Below are 21,987 nucleotides of genomic sequence, written 5' to 3' on the forward strand. Positions count from 1 at the left end.
GACTTCTTTATTTTATAACTAGAAGTCTGTTCCTTCTGATCCTCTTTATTACCTGGTTTACCCACCCTCGTCCCCTGCCTCTGGCAACCACCAATCTGTTTTCTGTATCTGTCAGCTTGGTTTAGTTTGGGGGGTTTTGGGAGGGGTTTTTTTTTGGTTTGGGTGTGTGTGTGAGTGTTTTGGGTTTTGGTTTTTGTTTTTTTTGTGGGGTTTTTTTTTTTTTTTTGGTTCTTTTAGATTCCACATACCAGTGAGATCATACATGTTTTACTCTGACTTATTTCGCTTAGCATAATGCCCTCAAGGGCATCCTATCCCTTCCTCCTTTCTCAAGGACGCCCTCCTGAGCACGGCTGCACCCCCTCTCAGCCCCTCATGTGAAAGGCCCTTTGAAACCATACTTTGATCAGCGAGGTCATGTGCTCATTGGACCTGCCATCCCCTTGTCCACTGGCACTTGTCAACCCCCAGGGGGCACTGGGCAGTGTCTGGAGGCATCTGTGGGTTGTCACAACCCAGAGGAGCTACTGTCATGTGGTGGGTGAGGCCAGGGATGCTGCTTAACGTCATATAATGCACAACACAGCTTCCCCACAGCAAAGAATGATCCAGCCCCGAGTGTCCGTGGTGCCAGATCTGAGAAGTCCTGCCCTCATCTTTCTGTTTTCTAAGCATACATTCCACCTGTGGCTCTTCTTAAAGAGCATGTACCTGCGTGCAGGAGCCTGGCTTCTGTTGTGTTTGTGGGGACGAGTAAGCACACCTGCCAGGAGATTCGGGCAGCTTCCCTTGCCCCTACTCTGACTGCCTCTGGCTTGTGGGGCGGGCTTGGCGGTCAGGAGGGAACAGGCCAGGAACCCACTCCAACAGCGACATCTATAAATGCAGCTTGCCAGGCAGTACCCGGACCCACAGGGACCCCCAGGCCTATGTGACCAACCTCCCAGGGCCATCGACCGAGCCTGTGAGTGTGATGATTCGGAAACACACTGAGCATAGCGCACATCACTCGGTGGGCTTCGGGCCCACTTCCTGGTGCGGCTGCTGGAAGTCCTCCTGGCACCTTTCTCGGGCTTCCAGCCTTACCTCAGGGATGTGAGGACCCGCCCAACAAGCCTTCTCTCCCTCCTTGACCTCAAAACAGGTGAAGCGAGAAATCTTGGTGGAGGTCCTGACCAAAAGAAAAACGGTGACAGCCAATGACAAACTCATCCTTCCCTACAGTCTCAGCGAGGTGAGCATGGCCCTGGGCTCTTGCGGGGCGCTGCACCGCAAACCACAAGTTGGGGGGGAGCTCTGGAAACAGCCGGCCTGGATAGCCTTTTCCCTGTCTTGAAAGAGCTGTGACATTGTCTCTGGTTCTCACGTGAGCTTAGGCACAGCTCAGAGCAGCTTCTACAGCACACTTCAGCCCTAGGGCCAGAACTCAGGCCACACGTGTTCTGCTCGGTGTTTCCGTGCTGGTTCTCACTAGCAGGGGATGGCCATCTGCAGCCCGCAGGCCAAATCCAGCCCGCTGCCTGCTTTTGTAAATAAAGTTTTATTGGCACAGCCACACACACACCCCCCCTTTTTTTTAGGCTGCGTTGCTACTGTATTGGCAGAACCAGGTGATCATGACAGGACCATCTGGCCCTCACAGCTGAACATACTGACCTTCTGGCCTTTAAAGTTTGTTGACCCCCCACCCCCACCCCAGGCTAGTGCATGACCTTTACAACCATTAAGGGCGTCCCGGGGATCTTGATAGGACACCTCTCTCTGGCCTTTGCCCCAGCCAGGATGTTTTCCTTATGATGGGTTTTTCTTGCGTTTTTACATGTCAAGAGCAGTGGGCCTCGCAGCTTGCAGCTTGGATGGCCACAGGAAAATACCTAGCCATGGCAGGGATTTTTAGCTGGTGGTAGAAACTGCTTGGGCATCTTCAGTGGGCACCGTGTACATTCTGAGCCCCCCCAGGGAAAGGTCCCCTGAAACGTTCTGTAAAAGTTGCTGCAGGACACCTGAGCTCCCAGCAGCTTGGCTGCCCCTGAGGGGCAGGACGCCGAGGGACAGATGCCAGGTGTGAGGGTTCTGTATCCCTCGGGGCCCCCTTTCCACAACCTCCCGGGAAAGGCAAAACCAAGACATGTGTTCTTGATCTTAATTGTAGCCAAGCACATCTGTCACAACTTAGATCTGAGTACATAAAGAGAAACAATTTCTTGTATGTAAATTAGACCTCCTTAAGCCTCTTTTTTAATTTGAAAGCCATTACTGCATTTAATTTAAAAGCCACGATGGCATCTCCACGATGCTCCCAGAGCTGCAAGGGACCTACCTGGCTTCCCACCCAGCTCGGCCCCCTGGCTGGTTCTTCCCACGGGCCGGCCCGGCACCCTCCCTGAGCCTGTGTTCCATCCTCAGCGTCCCCAGGTTGCTCTGAGGAATAGGGCTGGCTCGTGAGAAAGACTTCGCTGAACCTTAGGCTGCCGGGCCCGAGCTTCATAGTTCGTGCTTCGGTGTGCAGGGGCATCCCGAGCAGACAGGTGGCGTGCAGAGTGAGAGGGGTTGTGTCCAGTGAGTGGGGTGTTCAAAGTCAGAGCCTCGATTTTCCCGTGAGTGCAGACCTCTGGGTGGTGCAGCACAGGGCCCACGTTGTCGAGGTGTGACACTCTCCACCCTGTGCCCGCAGGCTATCACCGCCCGCGACTCCATGGCCAAGTCCCTGTACAGTGCTCTGTTCGACTGGATCGTGTTGCGGATCAACCACGCCCTCCTCAACAAGAAAGACATGGAAGAGTCTGTCTCGGTGAGAGCCCCCACCCCTGTCTGCTCCACCAAGCAGAGCTGGGGAAGGCCAGGCCCTCAGTGTCACACACCCTCGGCAGATGGCCCGTGATATGGGGAGCCAAGGTGGCTTTGGTTGGTGTCAGGGGAGAGGCCGGTTGCTCCGAGGGGCAGGCCCAGGGAACAGGATGGGGCGCAGTTCTCAGGACCCAGTGCACGGTGAACACACGGAGCCCCTCGTTCACATATTACAGATTCCAAGGCAGTGACAGCAGAGTGTTCAGCTGAGCGCAGAGCCCGCACAACCAAACAGGTCACTTCCCCGGAAGCAGTAATAACTGTTTTCTCTGTCTTCCCAGTGCTTGTCCATTGGGGTCCTCGACATATTCGGATTTGAAGACTTCGAGAGGAACAGTTTTGAACAGTTCTGCATCAACTATGCCAACGAGCAGCTTCAGTATTACTTCAATCAGCACATTTTCAAACTAGAACAGGTAAGGAAATGCCATGTTGTTGCCTAGGCAGCCCCAAGGGGGGACGGAATGAGCCGGAACTGGGGTCTCCCTCGGGTTCCGGTTTGCTGGTGAACCAGCCCTGGAATCTTTCTCTACAGAAGAGAAAGTCTGGGAAAACCCAGCCCAGACTTGGATGAGGCAGACACTGGGGGCATTTTTGTCCATGGGTCAATTTTGTACCTTCTTTCTGCTCAAATGTGAAAATCCATCCAATGGGAGAGAAATGGAGTTGCCTTGTAAAGATTTGCTTTGGTCAACAATTTTGACAATCTGTCTTCCGTGTCTTTTCACTACTACACACTCAGCCATCTTTACCCATGTGTTATCCATCACATTGATGATTTGGACAAAAAAAAAATGATGGGCTTATATAAATATCTAGCTGATTTTACTATTAAACTTTCCTCCTGGCTGTTGAGCCCTTGAAGCGTGGCTGGTCCACATTGAGTTGTGTGGCAATAGTGAAACACAGTGGATTACCAACACATCATGCAAAAGAAAAAGAATATAAAATTCCTCATTGATCATTTTACATTAATCACATGTTGACACGATCATAGTTTGGATATATTGGGTTAAATTATATTATTAAAGTTAACTTCACCTGTTTCTTTTTACCTTTTTAACTGATTATTAGAAAATTCGAAGTTACGTAGAGCACGCTCACTACATAGCATTATATCACTTGCATTATTGGACATTGAGGTTCCAGAGCAGGGGCCAGCAAATGGCAGCTCACAGGTCCAGTCTGGCCCCACAACCTGTTTTTGTAAATAAACCTTTATTGGCACGTGGCCACGCCCACTTGTCTATACGTCATTGGTGGCCTCTTTCATGCTACCACAGCAGAATCGTGACAAGACACCATCTAGCTCATAAAGCTTAATTTATTTACCATCTGGCCCTTCACAGAGAAAGATTGCTGGCCCCTGGGACACATTAAGTGTGATTTTAAGCATCTTGTATGTTTGATGCTTAAGCATGTACTGTTTCCTGTTATTAATAATTTTTCCTGTTATAATTTTATATAATTATGAATATATTTCCATTGATATATCAACATGTGTTCTGTTATTTACACACGTATGTATGAATACATACGTGTATACATAAATATATTCATATACACCGCATGCTGTGTAAACGTTAACATAGCCATGAGGTAGTGAGATTATCAGCTAACCCCTAAACCCTGCAGGAGGAGTACCAGAGCGAAGGGATCTCATGGCACAACATTGACTACACTGATAACGTCGGCTGCATCCATCTCATCAGCAAGAAGCCCACGGGGCTCTTCTATCTGCTGGACGAAGAGAGCAAGTGAGTATCCACGGCCCAGTTCCCCCTGCAAACCTGGTTCCCTAGCCCCTGGAGCCTCACCCTGAATCCACACCATCCCCAAGAACTTCTGAGTTTGTCACACTCATTTGGCCACAAATCCTGACCTCACATTAGCAAAAGGCACGTAGCATTTATCACGGAAGTATTAACATGTGCAATAACTCGATTCTGAAACACGCACACCTGGGAGTTGTTAAGAAAGGGACACGGGGCCTGAGTCTAGAAACTAGGCACGGGGTTGGTGCATGCTTGCAAAGGGCAACACGTGGGATCGGGGGCCCAGACGCCACACTGACCACTAAGCCTGGCAGCCCTCGTCCAGAGGACACCGTGAAGGCTGGAAGGGGTATGGACGAAGTGCCTCACCCCTGGTCACCCAGCCATGGTCACTGAAATTCACTCACTGAATTTGTTAACCTGCGGCTGGCTCCGTTAATGACCACAAAGCACAGGCAGCTTTAAACAACAAATGTATTCTCTCATGGTCCTGGAGGCCAGACTCGCAAAATCAGTATCACTGGGCTGAAATCCAGGTGTGGGCAGGGCTGCACTCCCTCCAGAGGCTTTAGGGGGTGGTCCTTCTTCGCCTCTTCCAGCTCCTGGGGGCCCCCAGCATTCTGTGGCTTGTGGCTGCGTCACCCCAGTCTCTGCCTCTGTGGTTACATCACCATCTCTTCTATCTCTGTCTCATCTCCTCTCCTCATAAAGATTCCAATCCACTGGATGAATGCCTCCCCAGTGACCTCATCTTAACTAATTACATTCGTAAAGACCTGAATCAGGTCACTCTCAATAGGTTCTCAGGGTCAGGACGTGGACACATCTTTCTATCAACAACTTTTTATCAGCCCCTTGTCTGTGTCAGAAGTCCCTGTGGGGCTGGGTTGAATCAGGCTCATCTCCTGCCTCAGACCCAGGCCCCACCTGAGCCAGGGGACAGACACATCCCTTCATAGCTGGGATCCAGGTAGAGAATGTTGAGATAAGAGAACAGGCAGGCTGCTAGGAAGGGCTAAACCATCACTCCCAGGAAACCCAGAGCTGGATCCAGAGGAGGAATGTGAGGCAGGGCCAGGCTGAGCAGGGTTGTATCTGTCTTTGTTTAAAATCTTGCTATTTTTGTTCATCGTGGATTTTTTTTTTTTTTTTTTTTGCATTCATCTGGATTTTCTAAAATAGTGCGTTAAAATGGCATTTATCCCAACGACTGAGTGAGCAGGTTCCTCACTCCACACCCTTTCCCCAGCCCTGGAAACAGTGTGCTTGGGAGCTACCGATTCTCCCCCCCCACCGTGTGCTTGGGAGCTACAGATTCTCCGCCCCCACCAGCCCGTCCCTGTTAGTCCGTGGAGCCTCGCGTTGGGCGTCACAGGCTCATTCCTCTGCCTGTGTTTGCGGTGAGGCAGGGCGTGCCAAAGCCAACTGCAGCATTTCCTTCCTGGGAGGCAGAAATAGCCAGGTACAACGGGGCTCTTCTTCTGCCCTCGCCCCCCTGCCTGCTCCGTCCTCATCTCCCAGCCCCTCTCTGTAACAGAGGAACAAGGGCAAGACCCCCCCCCCCACGACACAGCGTCCAGAGACACAACAGATCTGAGAGCAGAAGTCCCCCCATCCTGGGATTACTCCCGGGAGCTGCCCACAGTGGGCCCAGTTCCCAGTGTTGCCTATGCCAAATGCTTGCCTTGACCACGAAGGCCCGGGCCTCATGCACCGAGGGCTTGCACCCGGATGCAGAGCGAGTGGTCGCCGCTGTTCCTGCAGCTAGAAGTTCCAAATTCTCTTCCCAGCTTTCCCCACGCCACAAGCCAGACCCTGCTGGCCAAGTTCAAACAGCAGCACGAAGACAACAGGTACTTCCTTGGCACCCCCGTCATGGAGCCGGCATTCATCATTCAGCACTTCGCAGGGAAGGTGAAATACCAGATCAAGGTACGTGTCTGTCCACTGCCATCATCAGTCAAGGGTGGGAGGCAGGAAAGGGACAGGGTGGATGCTCCGGAGGCCCCTTACCTCTGGCGTCTGCTCGGTCCATCTCCTTTATTGATGGTGCGCGGCGAGGTTCTGGGGGCCCTCAGACCCAGCCCTAAGTCCTTGGCTCTTACTGTCGAAGGCCCCAGGGACAGGACCCACCTCTGTTGTTGAGATGGGTCCCACCCCACCAGCAGCCCTTCCCGGGCTGGCTCCCAGGACCTTGGCAGTCACTGGCAAGTGACCACGCACCTCCTTCCCCCACCAGGACTTCCGGGAAAAGAACATGGACTACATGCGGCCCGACATCGTGGCCCTCCTGCGGGGCAGTGACAGCTCCTATGTGCGGGAGCTCATTGGCATGGATCCCGTGGCCGTGTTCCGCTGGGCGGTGCTCCGGGCCGCCATCCGGGCTATGGCTGTCCTCCGGGAGGCTGGGCGTCTGCGGGCTGAGAGGGCCGAGAAGGCTGCAGGTATGGGGCCCACCTGTCGCCGTCGAGAGGGGGATACTCAGTCCATTTGAAAACGTGCAGCTCTGTGGTCTTTAGCACATTCACCGTGTCGCGTGACCACCACCTGTGTTGCTCCAGAACTTGGATCGTCCCAAACAGAATTTCTGTACCAGGGTATATAATTCACTCTCCTCGTCCCCACAAGGCAGGAAGGCACGTTCCTGTCTTTCCATAAGGACAACCTGAGGCCCAGAATGGCTGAGTGACTCCCGCAAGGTTGGCTCTAGGTACCGGCCACGGAGCTCCATTTCACAAAGGGCCTTGATTAAAAGCAGAACCAGAGAATAAAGCTTTTATGAGAAGTAGGCATAAATAGTGTTGCTTAGGAGGGAGGATCAAACCCTTCACGGTTCCCAGCTCTGCCCAAATTTGAGTGTCAGACTGTTTTGTCTTTTTTTTTTTTTTTTTTTTTTTTAATGAGTTCAAGTCAGGATGGAAGCCTCTGTGGCCAAGACAAAGGCCTTCGAGGCCCCAGGCAGCCCCCGCCTCCAACTCCCATCCGCTCTATGTCTGCAGCAGGTACGGACAGCCCGGGTGTCCGCGGTCTCCTGGGAGAGCTGCAGAGAGGAACCAGCACCCCATCAGAAAAACTGTACCGGTGAGCGAGACCTTGATTTGTCCGAACCAAAGCTGGTACACAGCAGTATTGTTTAAAACAATGCCAGAAACCCTCCACCCTCCACCCAGGTTGGGGTTGACCTGAATAAGGAACCCAGCAGCCACTTGAATCAAAAGGACCCAGAAACAAACGGCATCTGGCTGCCTCTTTTCTGCACACAGAGTCAGGCCTCGATGCAGCATCTGCATTAGGGAGATATTGGACGGCTCACTTTACAAAGGATTCTTTTCATGGCCGGCTGTGGCCATTGGCGGGTGGGGCCAGGGAGCCGCTGACTGGTTGCACCAAGCAACAGGCTTGATTTAAGAGCACTTCCTCCTTTAGCCAGGCCGGGGTGGCCCAAATGCACATAGGCTGAGTTCCTTCATTTGCTATCAGAAACACCATATGCCTCGTTGCACACAAGACGATGAGGTATTTTGTGGCCCCCTAGCAATGACTGAGGGCCTTCCACATACCCCAGTTTGCACTGAGTATAACAGTGAGCAGCGTGCGCTCCCAGGAAGGTGGGGTAAAAAAGGCCACACTGGACAGACCTCCAAGGGAATGACAAAGCCAGAGGAAGGACACTTCTGATATCTTGAGAGAGCCAGGCAGGCTGTATTGAAAAGAGACCAGCTGAGCCAGGCAAGGCAGGCAGGGCGTGCTAGCAGTCGGGGAGGCACATGCAAAGGTCCTGTGGCAGCCAAGTTCCCAGCTTCTTGATACTCCAGATTCCCAAGAAGCAAGTTAGTCAATATTTAAACTTGAAAAGGTCATTTTATTTTTGAGTCCTTCATAGTAAAAAGTTCTTCAAGAGATTCATAAACATGTATGTATCGAGGTAGAGCTAGCACCTAGGTAAGTGACCATAAGTGATTTGTCTGAAAGCACTGTGTGTTGTTTTCCTGGAATCCGCTTTTTCACCCAAAACGGGGCAAGAGAAAAAGAGTGCATCTCTTTATTTGTTTTTGTGTTCCCTGTCCCCCTCCCCCAAAGACTGAATGTAGCCCCTGACCCACATTTGCTAAAGGGATGCCAGTCTCCCCAGGGCCTGGCCCCGAGGCTGCGGGTCCCACTCCAGGAGCGTGTTTAGTTTATACAGATTCTCCCTTTCAGCTGCTCAATGCTAGATTTCTCATTTGACGGCTCTGAGGAGTTCGATATTAACGCTTTTGAGGACATCATTGCTTTCTATGAAAGCAAGAAGTAAGTAGAAGCAAGGGCCTTCGAACCCAAGACCAGGGAGGTACATCAAGAGGAGCTGCTGTCCCCAGGCGCTCAGCGTGGTGTCCAGGGCCAGGAGTGGGAGTCAGCAGGCCGGGGAACCCTGGGGCCTGCTAGGGACACTCTAGCCAGATCTGGCTGGGTTAGGGGGCATGGGCTGAGGCCATGGGCCTTGTCCAGAGCTCTGGCCACTGCGCTGACCGCTCAGGGTATGGAGGTGAAATGTGACCCCTCTGTTGTCTTTGCTCTGTGCCTCCCTGGAGGGCGAGGGAGCAGAGGTAAGTGCGGCTGTCCAGGCCCTCGGGCATGGTGCATGGAACACAGACGAGGGGCTGCCGATCGGGGTCTTTCCAGGCCAACTGCCCAGAGCTTAAACATGTACTTGAAATAACTGGAATGAGGGATTTTTTAAAAGAAATGAACATACCAGAACCTCCCAACTCACCCTGCAGTCACTGCTGCCTCGTTTCTAGAAGTCCCATAAGGACATTTGTCATCTAGACATCCTTCATGAATAGTCCCTTCCAGAGCATCTGATTTTCATCTCTGATCCATTCTTGTTCTCACGCATTGGTGCCAAAGTTTGGGCCTAGGACGTATGCTCAGCCCTGAACCCGCGGTGATCGAACAAAAGGAAGTGAAGGAGATTGAATTCTTTGGGGCAAAGCCCTCCTTCAACTAGGGTTCCCCACCCTCAGCGCTGGGCCGGGTTCCCCCTCTGTGGTGGGACCGTCCCTGGCCCTGTAGGGGTTGAGCAGCATCCTGGCCTCAACCCACCAGATGCCAGCAGCACCCCCCACCCAGTCATGACGACGACGAATGTCTCCAGACATCGCCTGGAGGGTAGCATCGCCCCCGGTGGAGGGCCACGGTGTGAGTTCCCATCATTCCTCCTGAGGCCTTTCTTGAAGCCGACAAGGAGTTTGACATGTGGCCCCAGAATCAACCAGAAAAACTGATGAGCTGCATCCCACAGGCACCCTCTGGTCTCCTCTTTTCAGTAGCCCTCGATGCTTGTTACAGATTCCAGAAGGCTGTTCTAGAGGAGGCCTTTTTCAGTGATCTGAGATGCCGGGTTGCAAAACCAGGCCTGAAACAGGCCTGGCCCTCCCAGAGCAGGGGGAGCCTCCATGGGGTGGCCGGCCGCTCTTGGCTGAACCCCCTTCTCGGTGCAGGCGGGAGAGAGACAGTAGCGTGCAGACTCCCCAGCTGCATGTTTCGGTTCCAGTGGCCTGGGGATGGTCCCGACCGTGCTGGGGACCCCAAGGTGGCGGGCCTGCTGCTCTAACTCGGTCTTCTCCCTGTCACTGCACCCCCCCCCCCCACCCTCCCCTCAGCGATTTGCATGATCAAATCATCAAGACCATCAAAGGATTGCCCTGGCAGGGTGAGGATCCCCGTAGGCTTCTCCAGTCCCTCAGTCGGCTCCAGAAACCCCGCACCTTCATCCCGTGAGTCCCCCCAAGGCTGTGGCGCCCCCCCCCCCCCCCCCCCCCCAACAAGCGCACCGCCCCCCTCCCCCCCCCCCACCCCCCTGGCTCCCAGGACCCCGGCCTGCGGGCTTCCCGTCATGCTGAATTGGCCGCTGCAAACGTGCTGTCTTGTGGTTCCATTCTTACACCAGCCTCTGCTAACTGGTCCTCATAACACTCCTGCCCCAGCGTCTGCCCCATGGCCCAAATCCCTGCCAGCTCCCCAGTGCCCCGCGCAGCTTCGCAGGAACGCTCCTCCCACAAAGCATCTCTTTTTCCGTCCCCAAACATGCAGAGCAAGGCTTGCTTTCCCCCGCCCCTTGCCCCTTGCCCCTATGAGCTTATAAAGAAGCTGTAGGAAGGAGGGCGTCTGATTTCACACACATCCACAGCCCTGCTTTGTTTGGACAGCAGTGCGAATGTGGGCGGGAGGGCCCAGAAGCCATACACACCGGGTTTGGACCTGGTCTCGCTCTCACTCACTTGCCACGTGGCCTGAGGTGCTCTGAGCTTTCGGCCTCTGTCTGCAAAGCAAGAGTGATGACTTGCATATAGCACCAGGCGGGTAGCAGCCTCAGCCGATGGGGCGCCACTCAGAGCTTGTGCCCACAAGAGAAGCAGTTTTCAAATTCATTTTTATTATGCCTTATTCTATCTCATGTGGATTAAGATGGAACATGATACACATAGAACCTCACAACCAAGCATCTTGCTGATTTGTGGGACACCATTTCCTCAGCTGTTTTGTTTTTTTTTTTCAAGATTTTATTTATTTATTTAAGAGAAAACACGAGAGGGGTAGAGGAAGAGAATCCAAGCAGACTCACCGCTGAGTGCGGAGCCCGACATGGGGCTTGATTTCACAGCCCATGAGATCATGACCTGAGCCGAAACCAAGGGTTGGTCGCTTAACAGATTGAGCCACCCAGGTGCCTTTCTTCAGCTGGTTTTAAAAATGAGCCAAGCTGCAAGTTTGTTTTTTTTAAGATTTTATTTATTTATTTGACAGAGAGAGCACAAGCAGGGGGAGCGGCAGAGGGAGAGGGAGAAGCAGACTCCCTGCTGAGCAGGGATCCTGACACGGGGCTCGATCCCAGGACCCTGGGATCATGACCTGAGCCGAAGGCAACCAATTAACCGACTGAGCCACCCGGGCGCCCCCAAGCTGCAAGCTTAAAAAAATTTTTTGTTTGCAAGATTCCATAAAGTGTCAGAATGAGGACCATACCCCTCTCCCTTGCCCAAAAGATCGGCTTTGTCTTTTCCTTGGTCCCAGTGTGGGCAGAGCCCCTCGCGGCCTGCCAGGGGGTCCTGAAGCGGCTCTGTGGGCCTACTTGACATTTCCCAACGTGTAGAGAATAGAGCCAGGACACCTGGTAGGCGCCAGAATGGTGCTGGGTCCCCCCGAGCTCCACGAGAGGCAGTCCACTGTCATTTTTTGAGACCTGTCAGCTCCGCCGTGGCTGGCCCCACACAGACGCACGTTCTGCCCGGCCGATGACCCACGGCCCCAAGCCAGATGCACCTGCCCCCTCGGGGGCGGCTGCTGGCGCAGTGAAGCTCCCGCGCAGTTGCAGAAGCACCCCACGCATGCACCGGGTGGGCCCACCAGGGCCTCGGAGAGGCGGCGCGGCGGCCTCGTTGCACTTGTGGGCCCTGACTCTGCTTTCTCTGCTCTCGCTCCTTCTAACCCGCGAGGCACGGCTTGCTCAACTAACCCGGATCCAGACACTGTGTTCCTTCTGTTCACAAAACCATTTTTAATATTTTGACAGGAAAAGTAAAGGTATCAAACAAAAGCAGCTCATTCCAAAGGTAAACATTCGCGACACGGCCCAAGGCCACCTTGCTTTTTGCCTGTCTTGAGAGTGCCTGACTCAACTCCCTTTCTGGAAAATAGGGGGTGGGGTGGGGGGAGGGAGGTACTTTTAACATCTCCAGCTTTTTAGTTCCCTCCTCTTCCCGCCATCGCCCCCTGCCCCCCACTCCCCTCCAAAAATAATTTCCCTGATGGAAATGATTTGGAGCAGTCTTGGGGTTTCCCAGAAGCCGGGCATGTGGTGGGGTTATTTGCACAAGCATGTTGACGGGAGCTCCCAGGAGGAACCTAAGAAGAGGTGGGAAAGCAGGCCGGGGCAGGGGGAGGACTGAGCAAGGAGGTGGACTCGGCCTGTTCCCACGGGAGCCTCGGAGTGTGATCCGCACCAAAGAGCTTTTCCCACCCAGAGGCAATGGGACCCTTCTGTCCTCCCCCCACTTTGGGGATCTTTAGCTACCAGCCACCTCTGGAGGGCAGAACGGGATGCAGCACCTCCCAGGCGTTTCTGGGAGAGGAGGCCCTTCAGCCAGGGAAGTCCCACCAGGAAGGGGGCAACCGTGCGTGGTCAATAGCCAAGACCCCAGTAGCTGGCCTCCGGTAAAGTGCACCCAGCCTCTGTCTAGTCTCCACATACAGCGTGCAGATGGATTATGAAATGTGCAAAAGGGAGAAAAACCTCCCAGTCTGGCCAACAGACAGGACAGCGCTAGTTCCTATTGTGAGCTGATACTAAGGGTTGGCAAACGTGGGGGGATCCGCTGGAGAAGCTCATGCGGAAGTGCCAGGGGCTTGGCACCCCTGGAGAAGTCATGTCCAGGAGGAAGGTGGCCCTCTGGAGCTCTCGGCTTCCGGCCCATCGGGCTGCAAAAGAGGCCGTAATCAGTCCTCCCAGAGCTGGTGCCATGTGCGAGGCGCAACACAGACTCAGCCCCAGGGCCGCCCCTGCCTCCTGCCAAGCCCACCACCCCCTGCCCTCCAGCAGCACTGTCCTGAGACTGATCCTAAGAGCTGCCACCCCCAGGAGCATAGTTCTGGCTCCAGGGCCTCTACGATGCCTCCCGGTGCCCATTGGGCCCCCCAGGAGGGCAGGCCAGACCCCATGTGTCTGTCCTAGAACCTGCTGGACTCCAAGTCCCTGAAGCTCATCATCAGCATGACTCTTCACGATCGCACCACCAAGTCCCTGCTGCACCTCCACAAGAAAAAGAAGCCGCCTAGCATCAGCGCCCAGTTCCAGGTAGGCAGCCCAGAGAGGCCGGGGGTGGGGGGTGGGCGAACTCAGCCTGATGCTCTTGTGACCTGGCCATAGCAAACCCAACAAATGGTTATTCTAGTGCTTCCTGCCCTCGGCATTGTTTGACATTTGGGGCTGACTCGTCCTCCGTGGCGGGGGCCATCCTGGGCGTTAGGGGACACATGGTAGCATCCTCCGGTTGTGACGACCGAAAATGTCTCCAGACATTGCCACACGCTCTGGTGGGTGGGGCAAAATCACCCCTGTTGTGAACCATTGAGTTAAAATAATGTGAGCCCATGAAGGTGACCACCGAACTGTGTTGTGAGGTCATGTTTCCCTTTTTTCCCTGGCTGCCAGGAAGCTCAAAGGTACTTTTTTTAAGGGGGTCAAAAGGCTGCTGCTGACCCTTACTTGCCATTACCTTTTTTCCCTTTCCCCTTTTCCTCAGTCCGAGTCTTTTGTGCCCACCTTGACTTTTTTTGTAATCCCCTCACCTGGGAGCTCCTGCAAATCCTTTTTGGTTTTGTTTGTTTGTTTGTTTTTAAAAGATTTTATTTATTGGGGCGTCTGGGTGGCTCAGTCGTTAAGCGTCTGCCTTCGGCTCAGGTCATGATCCCAGGGGATCGAGCCCCGCATCGGGCTCCCTGCTCCATGGGAAGCCTGCTTCTCCCTCTCCCACTCCCCCTGCTTGTGTTCCCTCTTTCTCTCTGTCTCTCTTTGTCAAATAAATAAAATCTTAAAAAAAAAAAAAAAAAAAAGATTTTATTTATTTATTTGACAGAGAGATAGCACAAGTAGGCAGAGAGGCAGGGAGAGGGGGAAGCAGGCTCCCCGCCAAGCAGGGAGCCCAATGCGGGGCTCAATCCCAGGACCCTGGGATCATGACCTGAGCCGAAGGCAGACGCTTAACCAACTGAGCCACCCAGGTGCCCCCTGCAAATCCTTTTTGTTAACAGCAGGCCGAAGACCAAAATCACAGCATCTGTGCTTCTTTCTGAGGCTGACTGGCATTTTAAATCCCCAGAAGGAGTTTATCTGGCCCCACCAGCCCTCCCCCAACATTCCCACTGAGACAAAGAGCTGGGAGACCCTGGGAAGAGGACAGCTGTTAACTCTGGGGACCCTGTGGCTCTCTCTGGGGCTCCCAGGGGTAGTGCAGCCTCTAGTCAGAATGTCCAGCTACGGCTTCCCATGTCCTGTATCAGTGCTGATGCCAGCGAGTGACCTGGGTCCCCTCCCACTGAGCGGCTTGCCAGCTCAAGACCTCTCCCTCTTTCCCCAGACATCCCTTAACAAGCTCTTGGAGGCACTGGGGAAGGCGGAGCCTTTCTTTATCCGCTGCATCCGCTCCAATGCCGAGAAGGTGAGTAGCTCCCATGTCTTGGGGAGGTGAAGGCCAAGGTCTCAAGGAACAAAGTGTTCACACAGGTTCCAGGAACCGGAAATGGCCAGCCTGAGGTGGAGGGGGTTTCGCAGGAAGCAGTGAGGGCAGCCAGGTGGCCCGCCAAGAGCAAGGACATCATCTGGAACGTAGCGAAGCCCTAGGAGGGACAGGTCAAACATGCTCTTCAGTACATCTCCAAATCGGCCAGTGCAGAAAATGTGCCAGAAGGGAGGGGCTGAGGTCATACGGCAGAAGCATAGAGCCTGCTGTTCGTTTGATCTGAAAATTTCTGGGAAGACTCATGGAGCACCAGTGGGGGCCCCAGTGGGGGCTCAGCCCTCCCTGCCAGGTTTCCTTTGCCCCATGGGTCCATTGGCCATTCTGTCCCCTTGGGGACTTTGCTAGAACCGTTAGGATCTGGGCCTACCCCTTTTGCCTCTACTCTTCCCATTTCCCTTTCTCCTGCTCCTGGGATGCTCTGTCAACATCCAGAGCCCAGCTTCTCCCTACCAGGTTCTGTGGCTTCTCTCCTCCTGGGCAAGGACCCGGAGTCCTCCTTTGGGCCTTCACCTGGCTGTTACCTGCCCATTCCTTCCTCAGGACTCAGTCCAGGGTCCCCTCACCTGTTGGACCCTTCCCAGGGGGCCCTGGTAGTATCTGCCCCATTCACATATGTACCTGGCTTCCACCTCCAGACCTTATATTCTTCTCTTGGCTGAATCCCTAGTATTTACCCCAGGGCCTGGCACAGGGTATGAGCTCAGCACCGGTTTTGATTGGAGCTCTTAAGAACTAACTCTTTGCAGCACATCATCTTAAATTAACCAGTAAGAAATGGCACGTGTGTCCCAGACACCAGGGAATAGAGCAGAGCAGATGCCAGCTTTTCCAGAAGAGAGAAATACCTTAAGCACCACTGCTGAGCAGCCCTACCTCTTTAATCCAAAAAGAATGTCTGGAGCCAGGAAATATGGATCCTCCGGGTGGCCACAGCTGCCATGCTGGGGACAGTCCCGACCAGCTGGGGCCCGCCTGTGCTCCCCGACCCTGCCTGTGTCCGGAATCCTACAGGACCTTGTCCCATAGCTCCCCGTCCCCGGCCGCTGACGCTTTGCTGTCCAGCAGCAGGCACGTGTCCTGACCGCCCACACCCCGTTTCAGAAAGAGCTGTGTTTCGACGACGAGCTGGTGCTGCAGCAGCTGCGCTACACGGGCATGCTGGAGACAGTGCGGATCCGGAGGTCGGGCTACAGTGCCAAGTACACGTTCCAGGTAGGCGGCACGTGCGTGGCTGTCGTGACGGGGCAGGGGGCCAGCCACCTCCTGCTGTCAGAGCGAGTGCTTCTCTGAAACACGAACCCAGGGGGTCACTTGATGCCAAGGCTTCTCCACCCTGGCACTGTTGGCGTTTATACCAGATTATTCTCTGTCGTCGGGGGGGGGGTTGCCGGGAGCAAGTGTCCTCAGAGGAGGTGGCTGGGCCCAGGCCAAGCCTAGAAGGATACAGAGGTGTCAAGCCAAGCTGGGAAGAGGGAGTTACATGAGCAGATCCCCACACAGCTCTGCCCTCTGTTGAGCATCTTCCGTGACAGATGCTTTTATACCCATCTCTTCTATTCCTCCAACCAGCAGCAAGCGGTTCTGGCTCCCTGGGGTTTTTAGAAACGCAAAGGATCTTTGGTGACCTCAAATTAGTGAAGACAAAGCTGCTAGAGCAGTTTCTCAATGGCAGCACCATTGACCCTGGGGCCACCTGGTCATTCTTTTGGTGGGGGCCGCCTTGTGCATTATGGGACGTTGAGCAGCATCCCTGGTCTCGATGCCAGGAGCACCCAGCCCTCCCAAGTTGGGAGAACCCTGGATGTGTCTGGACATCACCCCGCGTCCCTGGTGGTAAACCAGCCTGGCCTGAGAACCTCTGGCTCATGCCATGAGCTGGCATCCCTGGTGTGAGCACGGGAGTCAGCACTGGGCCTGAAGCCAGAGGTGGTGGCACCTTGTCCCCAATCCAGCTGTACCCATATGGCCTCGGGGACACGGCTTCATCATGGCATGCCTCCCTTTTTCTCATCCACAGAATGGAAATAGCGTCTCTCTGAGCCTGTATAAATAGGAAAAGCAGAATCACAGAAATGGGAGGAAATGCCAGTGTATTTTACTAACACTTCGTTCTTAAAAATTTGACCTGTTTACTTAAAAGCTGTGTATCCCCAGCTCTGATTCAGCTCTCTAATGAGCCAGAGACCGTGAGCCCCCCGAAGGCAGCCCTGTTTCCTGGCCACCCCCCAACAATGCCAGCCCGGGGAGGCCCTTAAGAGCCACTCCCCAAGTGACTGAAGACCCAGTGCTCTATGTGTGTGGTGGTCTTTCTGAAGCTTGAAGCTGTTTCAGAGAGTCTGAGATTCTAGCTTTGTCAGTAGCACCATTCCAGCTTTGGAAACTTGGCTCGACCAGGGAATCACTGGAGCGCCGTATCCTTGCTGGTGGCAGAAACACTCAGAGATTCTCTTCTCTTGGCCAAAATCACACAGGATTTCACAGAGCAGTTCCAGGTGCTGCTGCCCAAGAACACCCAGCCCTGCAGGGAGGTCATTTTTGCCCTGTTGGAAAAGATGGACGTGGACAAGAGGAACTACCAGATCGGGAAGACCAAGGTCAGGGCTCCCGCCCTTCGGGGGCCACAAACCCGCACCCCACCTCCCGCCACACATAGGGTCCTCCCATGGCCCGAAGTCCCGGGCCACATGCTGAGAGACAAGGGGCTTTGCTGAGAAAGTGTCTTTCTTGGGGCCTAGCACGTTCTTTCTTCCCAGAAGGCAAAGGGGTGCATTTAAGGGGCAGGGCTCGGGCATCACTCCCGTTTCCCGCGTCCTCACACATGGCCTAGGGTTCCTGCGGGGTGTTCAGGAGCCAGTTGCTAGCTTTTGGTGTCTGGCAGAAGGCTTCTTTCCCTGGTGTTCCTTTCGGACACCGTCCATCAGCTAGCTCTAGGTACGTGCTGGTTGCTTCTTACTATTGGGGCACCAGCCGCTGTCCTCGTCCAACAAGGGCTAAGGACAGCTCCCATTAGGGCTTCATCTGATGTGAAAAGTCCCCTTCTCCAACAAGCTAATCCTCTAGTTACCACGTGACCCAGCAATTCCGTTCGTGGGTATGGACCCAAAAGAACTGGAAACGAGGTGTTTAAACAGATCCTTATATGCGCATGTCCATAGCGACACTAGTCACAATAGGCAGAAGGTAGAAGCAGCCCATGCGGTCCATCAGCTGATGAATGGATTCCAAAACTGTGGGCCATTCGTACGATGAATTACTATACGGCCCTGCTACACGCTATGACATGGGTGAACCTTGAAAACATGATGAGTGAGAGAAGCCGGACACAAAAGCCTGCGTAGTGTGTGATCCCGTGTGTTCGAGGCTTCCAGAACAGGCAAATCCATAGAAAGCAGATCACAGTTACCAGGGGCTGGAGGGAGAGAGGGGAGGGGGAGTGACTGCTCACGGGGATGGGGTCTCTCTTCGGGGTGATGGAAATGTTCTGGAGCTCGATGGTAGTGATATTTGCACAATGTTGTGAACGTACCAAATGCCCCTGATTTGTTTGTGTTAACGATGGTTAACTTCATGTTACGAGAATTCTCTCAATATATTCAAAAAAAACTCCCCTTGGTCGGGTCAGTCAGCATACCAGCTCTGCCTCACGCACTTACGGGGCACAGGGATTCTGGGGGCTGCGCTGACCCCTCCTGTGCCCACGCCCCACCAGGTTTTCCTGAAGGAGACAGAGCGCCAAGCCCTGCAGGAGACGCTGCACCGGGAGGTCGTGCGGAAGATCCTGCTCCTGCAGAGCTGGTTCCGGATGGTGCTGGAACGCCGGCACTTTCTACAAATGAGGCAGGCAGCCATCACCATCCAGGTACCGCGGGGACCCTGCAGGGCCAGGGACAGGGGCAGCCGGGGTCACACATGCCCAGGCCCTGAACGCTCACTCCACCCCCAGGCCTGCTGGCGGTCCTACCGCGTCCGACGGGCCCTGGAGAGGACACAGGCCGCTGTGTACCTCCAGGCCGCGTGGAGGGGCTACCGGCAACGGGTGGCCTACCAGCGCCGTAGACAGAGCATCATCCGCCTGCAGAGCCTCTGCCGGGGTCACCTTCAGCGCAAGAGGTGAGCAGAGCAAGGCCCCACCTCCCATCCCTCCCCCAACCCCCCGCCCCCCAGCCCAGCCCCGAACATCCCACTCACCCGAGAGCTACCTGAGATACCTCCCGGCCAGGGGAGCCCCCAGGACATCATTCTAGATGCAGGGAAGCTGGGAGGGGCTGTCAAAAATATGGCCGTCCGGGCACACGCAGCCCCAGAGAGATGCTCCAGGGCTGGTGGGCAACACCTGTAGACGAAGACCGAGGTCACTGTTGGCGGGACTTGGTCTCCGCCAGGGACCCCCCTCACTGTACCCACCTACCCTGGGCCCATTGATGAAACACCTGGCTTCAGAGGTGGAGGGTTCAGGTTGTGAAGACCAGCCCATGGTGGGTTCCCCTCACCCCATGCTTATATAGGAAGCTCAAGCATCCACCCAGCCAGGGACCCCAAAGGAATTCAGGGGTGTTTTGACAGATCCCTCTCACAACAGGGAGACCCAGGGCAGAGGCAGCCGTGACAATAAGGGTCCACCTCCTGTATCTCCCTTTCCTAGCTGAGGCGTTTCTGCCTTTCCAGAAGCATCTCTGAGGGCCAGGGTTACCCCACTTGGCAGTGGCAAAGCCTGGCCGCCAGCCTGTGGGTGGCACGGGAGTCCCTGACGCCTTGGGTGGATTCTGGAGATGGCGCGCACTTTTATTCCTGAACCCAGCCCCTTTACTCTTCTCACGCCAGCTTCAGCCGGATGGTCGCAGAGAAGCAGAAGGCTGGAGAGGAGAGGGAAGCCCAGCAAGCCCTGAGGGTGGAAACGGCAGAGGGCGGGCCAGGCCAGGCGGCCGAGCAGGAGCAGCTGCCCAGGCAGGACCCAGAACCATCGGAGGATGGGGAGCATTTGGCGTTGGAACCCGAGGTGTGGCCAAGCGAGGAGCCCCTGGCAGAGAGCTCCCAACCAGAGAAGGAGGTCCCCAGCCCAGAGAAGGCTCTCCCACCCCAGAAAAATGCAGCTGAAAGTCACGAGAAAGTGCCCAGCAGCCGGGAGAAGCGTGAGTCACGGCGGCAGAGAGGGCTGGAGCACGTGAAGCTCCAAAACAAACACATACAGTCCTGTAAGGAAGAGATGGCCCTCAGAGAGCCTTCTGGAAGGACTGTGCTAGAGCAAGAGGAGAGCCTCCCCGAAGACAGAAAGGAGACCAGAGAAGATGAAACCCCTTCAGACACGGGGACAGAGACAGAGAATGCTTCTAAGAAGCCGCCTGAGGAGCCACTGCAGGGGGCGCCGGCCAGCCAGCTCTCTGGAGAAACCCTGAAGACGCTGCAGGGCGGGGAGCCACCGCCTGGCCACGTGGAACGGCCAACCAGCCTAGCCTTGGACAGTAGGGTCAGTGTGCCTGCCCCCAGCACCACCCCCGAGACTCCTAAGGACAAGAGCAAGTTCGGGGGCGACCCGAGGGCAGAGGACAGGTCTGAGAGCCCGGGAGGCTCCACCCAGATCCAGCGGTACCGGGACGCAGACTCTGAGCGGCTGGCCAGCGCCGTGGAGCTGTGGCGGGGCAGGAAACTGATGGCCGCCAGTTCGAGCGCCATGCTGAGCCAGTCCCTGGACCTCAGCGAGCGGCACAGGGCCGTGGGGGCCGCTCTCACGCCCACAGAGTAAGCCCCGGGCCCTCCCTTGTCTGAACACCGTGGCTGCCAGGCTGGGTTGGGCGGAGCCCTGGCAGCAGGCCCTGGGCAGTGCCACGTGTCCCAGAAACGTGTGAGTGGCTCTGTACCTGCCTGACAGCCAAGGCCAGGTGTGTGGGAGCCCCGAGGAAGGAGGGGCAGGGGAACGTGAAGATTTGGCATCTGCCAGGAGCCACGGAGCCTGGGGCCAGCTGGGATCCTGAGTCCTCTTCCTGCCCCATAATGAGCTATGTTCACATAGAAATCCCCTGGCTTTGTGGGAGGCAGCCTCTCGGGGCAACATCCCACTTCCCAGTCTGCCTGGGTCTCCCGTGTCCTCATCAGAGAATAGGGGTGATTACCTTCACCCAGGAGCTGAAGACGGGGCTCAGCTCTTGATCCACTCTACCTGACCCTTAGTTAGCTACATACCGGTGACCCCGAGTCCCCAGCCCCTCCTCCCAGAGGCCTGCTTGGCCAGAGGGACGAAGAGCTGGAAGAAGGTGCAGGCCTTCTGCCAGGCTGGGCTTTCTTGGCCTGGCACGCCGGCACCTGTGGCCGGCTCGTTCTCTGGGGTGCGCTGACCCATGCACCGTGGAGTGTGGACCACCATCCCTGCTCTCCACCCACCAGATGCCCGAGCCCCTCCCACCCAAGTCAGGACAACCAAAAAGGTCTCCTAACTTGCCCTTGTAAATAAAAGCCACGTTTCTGTGATCTCGCAGGGAGAGACGCATTTCCTTGTCCACGAGCGACGTCTCCAAGCTCCTCCCGTCCCCATCCCAGACCAAGATGCAGGTAAAGCTTCAGGCTGCAGCTCCCACCCTGGCTGCCCCAGCTCTGCCCAAAATGCAGCTTTCCCTCCAGCGAGTCCCGCCTGCCTTTGCTTACCCAGCCTTGTTCCCTTGCAGCCTTCTTTAGAAACCGTGGACGGGGAGCCCAGCACCAAGAAGCCGGCCGTTCAGAAGAAGAAGTCAGGCGACACGTCTGTCAGCTCAGATTCCGGGCTGTCCCCAGGCCACCAGGCCGACTCTAAGTAAGTGTGAGCTTTGGAGGTGGCTCAGGTCACCACCAGAGGATGCCCAGGGGCCCTGCCAGGGGCCCCCCATCTCAGGGCAGTCTGGTCTCCTAGACTGATGGCATTTACGAAGCACAGTCGGGCAGGTGTTTACCCAGTCTAGGATGAGCGGTCCCTCACGGCGCCCAGGTTGTGACCTCACGTGCCGGTGGGGCCGCGTGCCGGCATCATGATTCCCACTGCAGCCTAGAGCCAATCTGGGTCACCTCCTCTGGGTCCACAGGTAGATGGTTTCCGTTTGACTTTTTATGGCATCAGAACC

At 55.3% G+C, this 21,987-nt stretch overlaps 1 protein-coding gene across 14 annotated transcripts in view; it reads left to right on the forward strand.

Annotated features, from left to right (window-relative positions):
* Positions 1-21,987, forward strand: part of MYO9B (myosin IXB) — an 86,593-nt gene that overhangs the window by 53,479 nt on the left and 11,127 nt on the right. For 6 of the 14 annotated variants that reach the window (XM_032412340.1, XM_032412347.1, XM_032412344.1 and 3 more), the window contains 20 exons: positions 1,145-1,234; positions 2,675-2,791; positions 3,129-3,263; positions 4,483-4,604; positions 6,413-6,554; positions 6,862-7,066; positions 7,622-7,703; positions 8,823-8,912; positions 9,194-9,208; positions 10,268-10,381; positions 12,178-12,217; positions 13,336-13,458; positions 14,741-14,821; positions 16,004-16,114; positions 17,374-17,496; positions 18,612-18,761; positions 18,846-19,012; positions 19,724-20,638; positions 21,373-21,445; positions 21,559-21,683. In XM_032412340.1, the coding sequence (XP_032268231.1) occupies positions 1,145-1,234; positions 2,675-2,791; positions 3,129-3,263; positions 4,483-4,604; positions 6,413-6,554; positions 6,862-7,066; positions 7,622-7,703; positions 8,823-8,912; positions 9,194-9,208; positions 10,268-10,381; positions 12,178-12,217; positions 13,336-13,458; positions 14,741-14,821; positions 16,004-16,114; positions 17,374-17,496; positions 18,612-18,761; positions 18,846-19,012; positions 19,724-20,638; positions 21,373-21,445; positions 21,559-21,683 (3,020 nt within the window). The remainder of the gene's footprint in view (positions 1-1,144; positions 1,235-2,674; positions 2,792-3,128; positions 3,264-4,482; positions 4,605-6,412; positions 6,555-6,861; positions 7,067-7,621; positions 7,704-8,822; positions 8,913-9,193; positions 9,209-10,267; positions 10,382-12,177; positions 12,218-13,335; positions 13,459-14,740; positions 14,822-16,003; positions 16,115-17,373; positions 17,497-18,611; positions 18,762-18,845; positions 19,013-19,723; positions 20,639-21,372; positions 21,446-21,558; positions 21,684-21,987) is intronic. The other 8 variants (XM_032412345.1, XM_032412351.1, XM_032412346.1 and 5 more) reach the window with 8 other exon arrangements.

The sequence above is a fragment of the Phoca vitulina genome, unplaced genomic scaffold (assembly GCF_004348235.1).
Source record: "Phoca vitulina isolate PV1807 unplaced genomic scaffold, GSC_HSeal_1.0 scaffold13, whole genome shotgun sequence".
Lineage (NCBI taxonomy): Eukaryota > Metazoa > Chordata > Mammalia > Carnivora > Phocidae > Phoca > Phoca vitulina.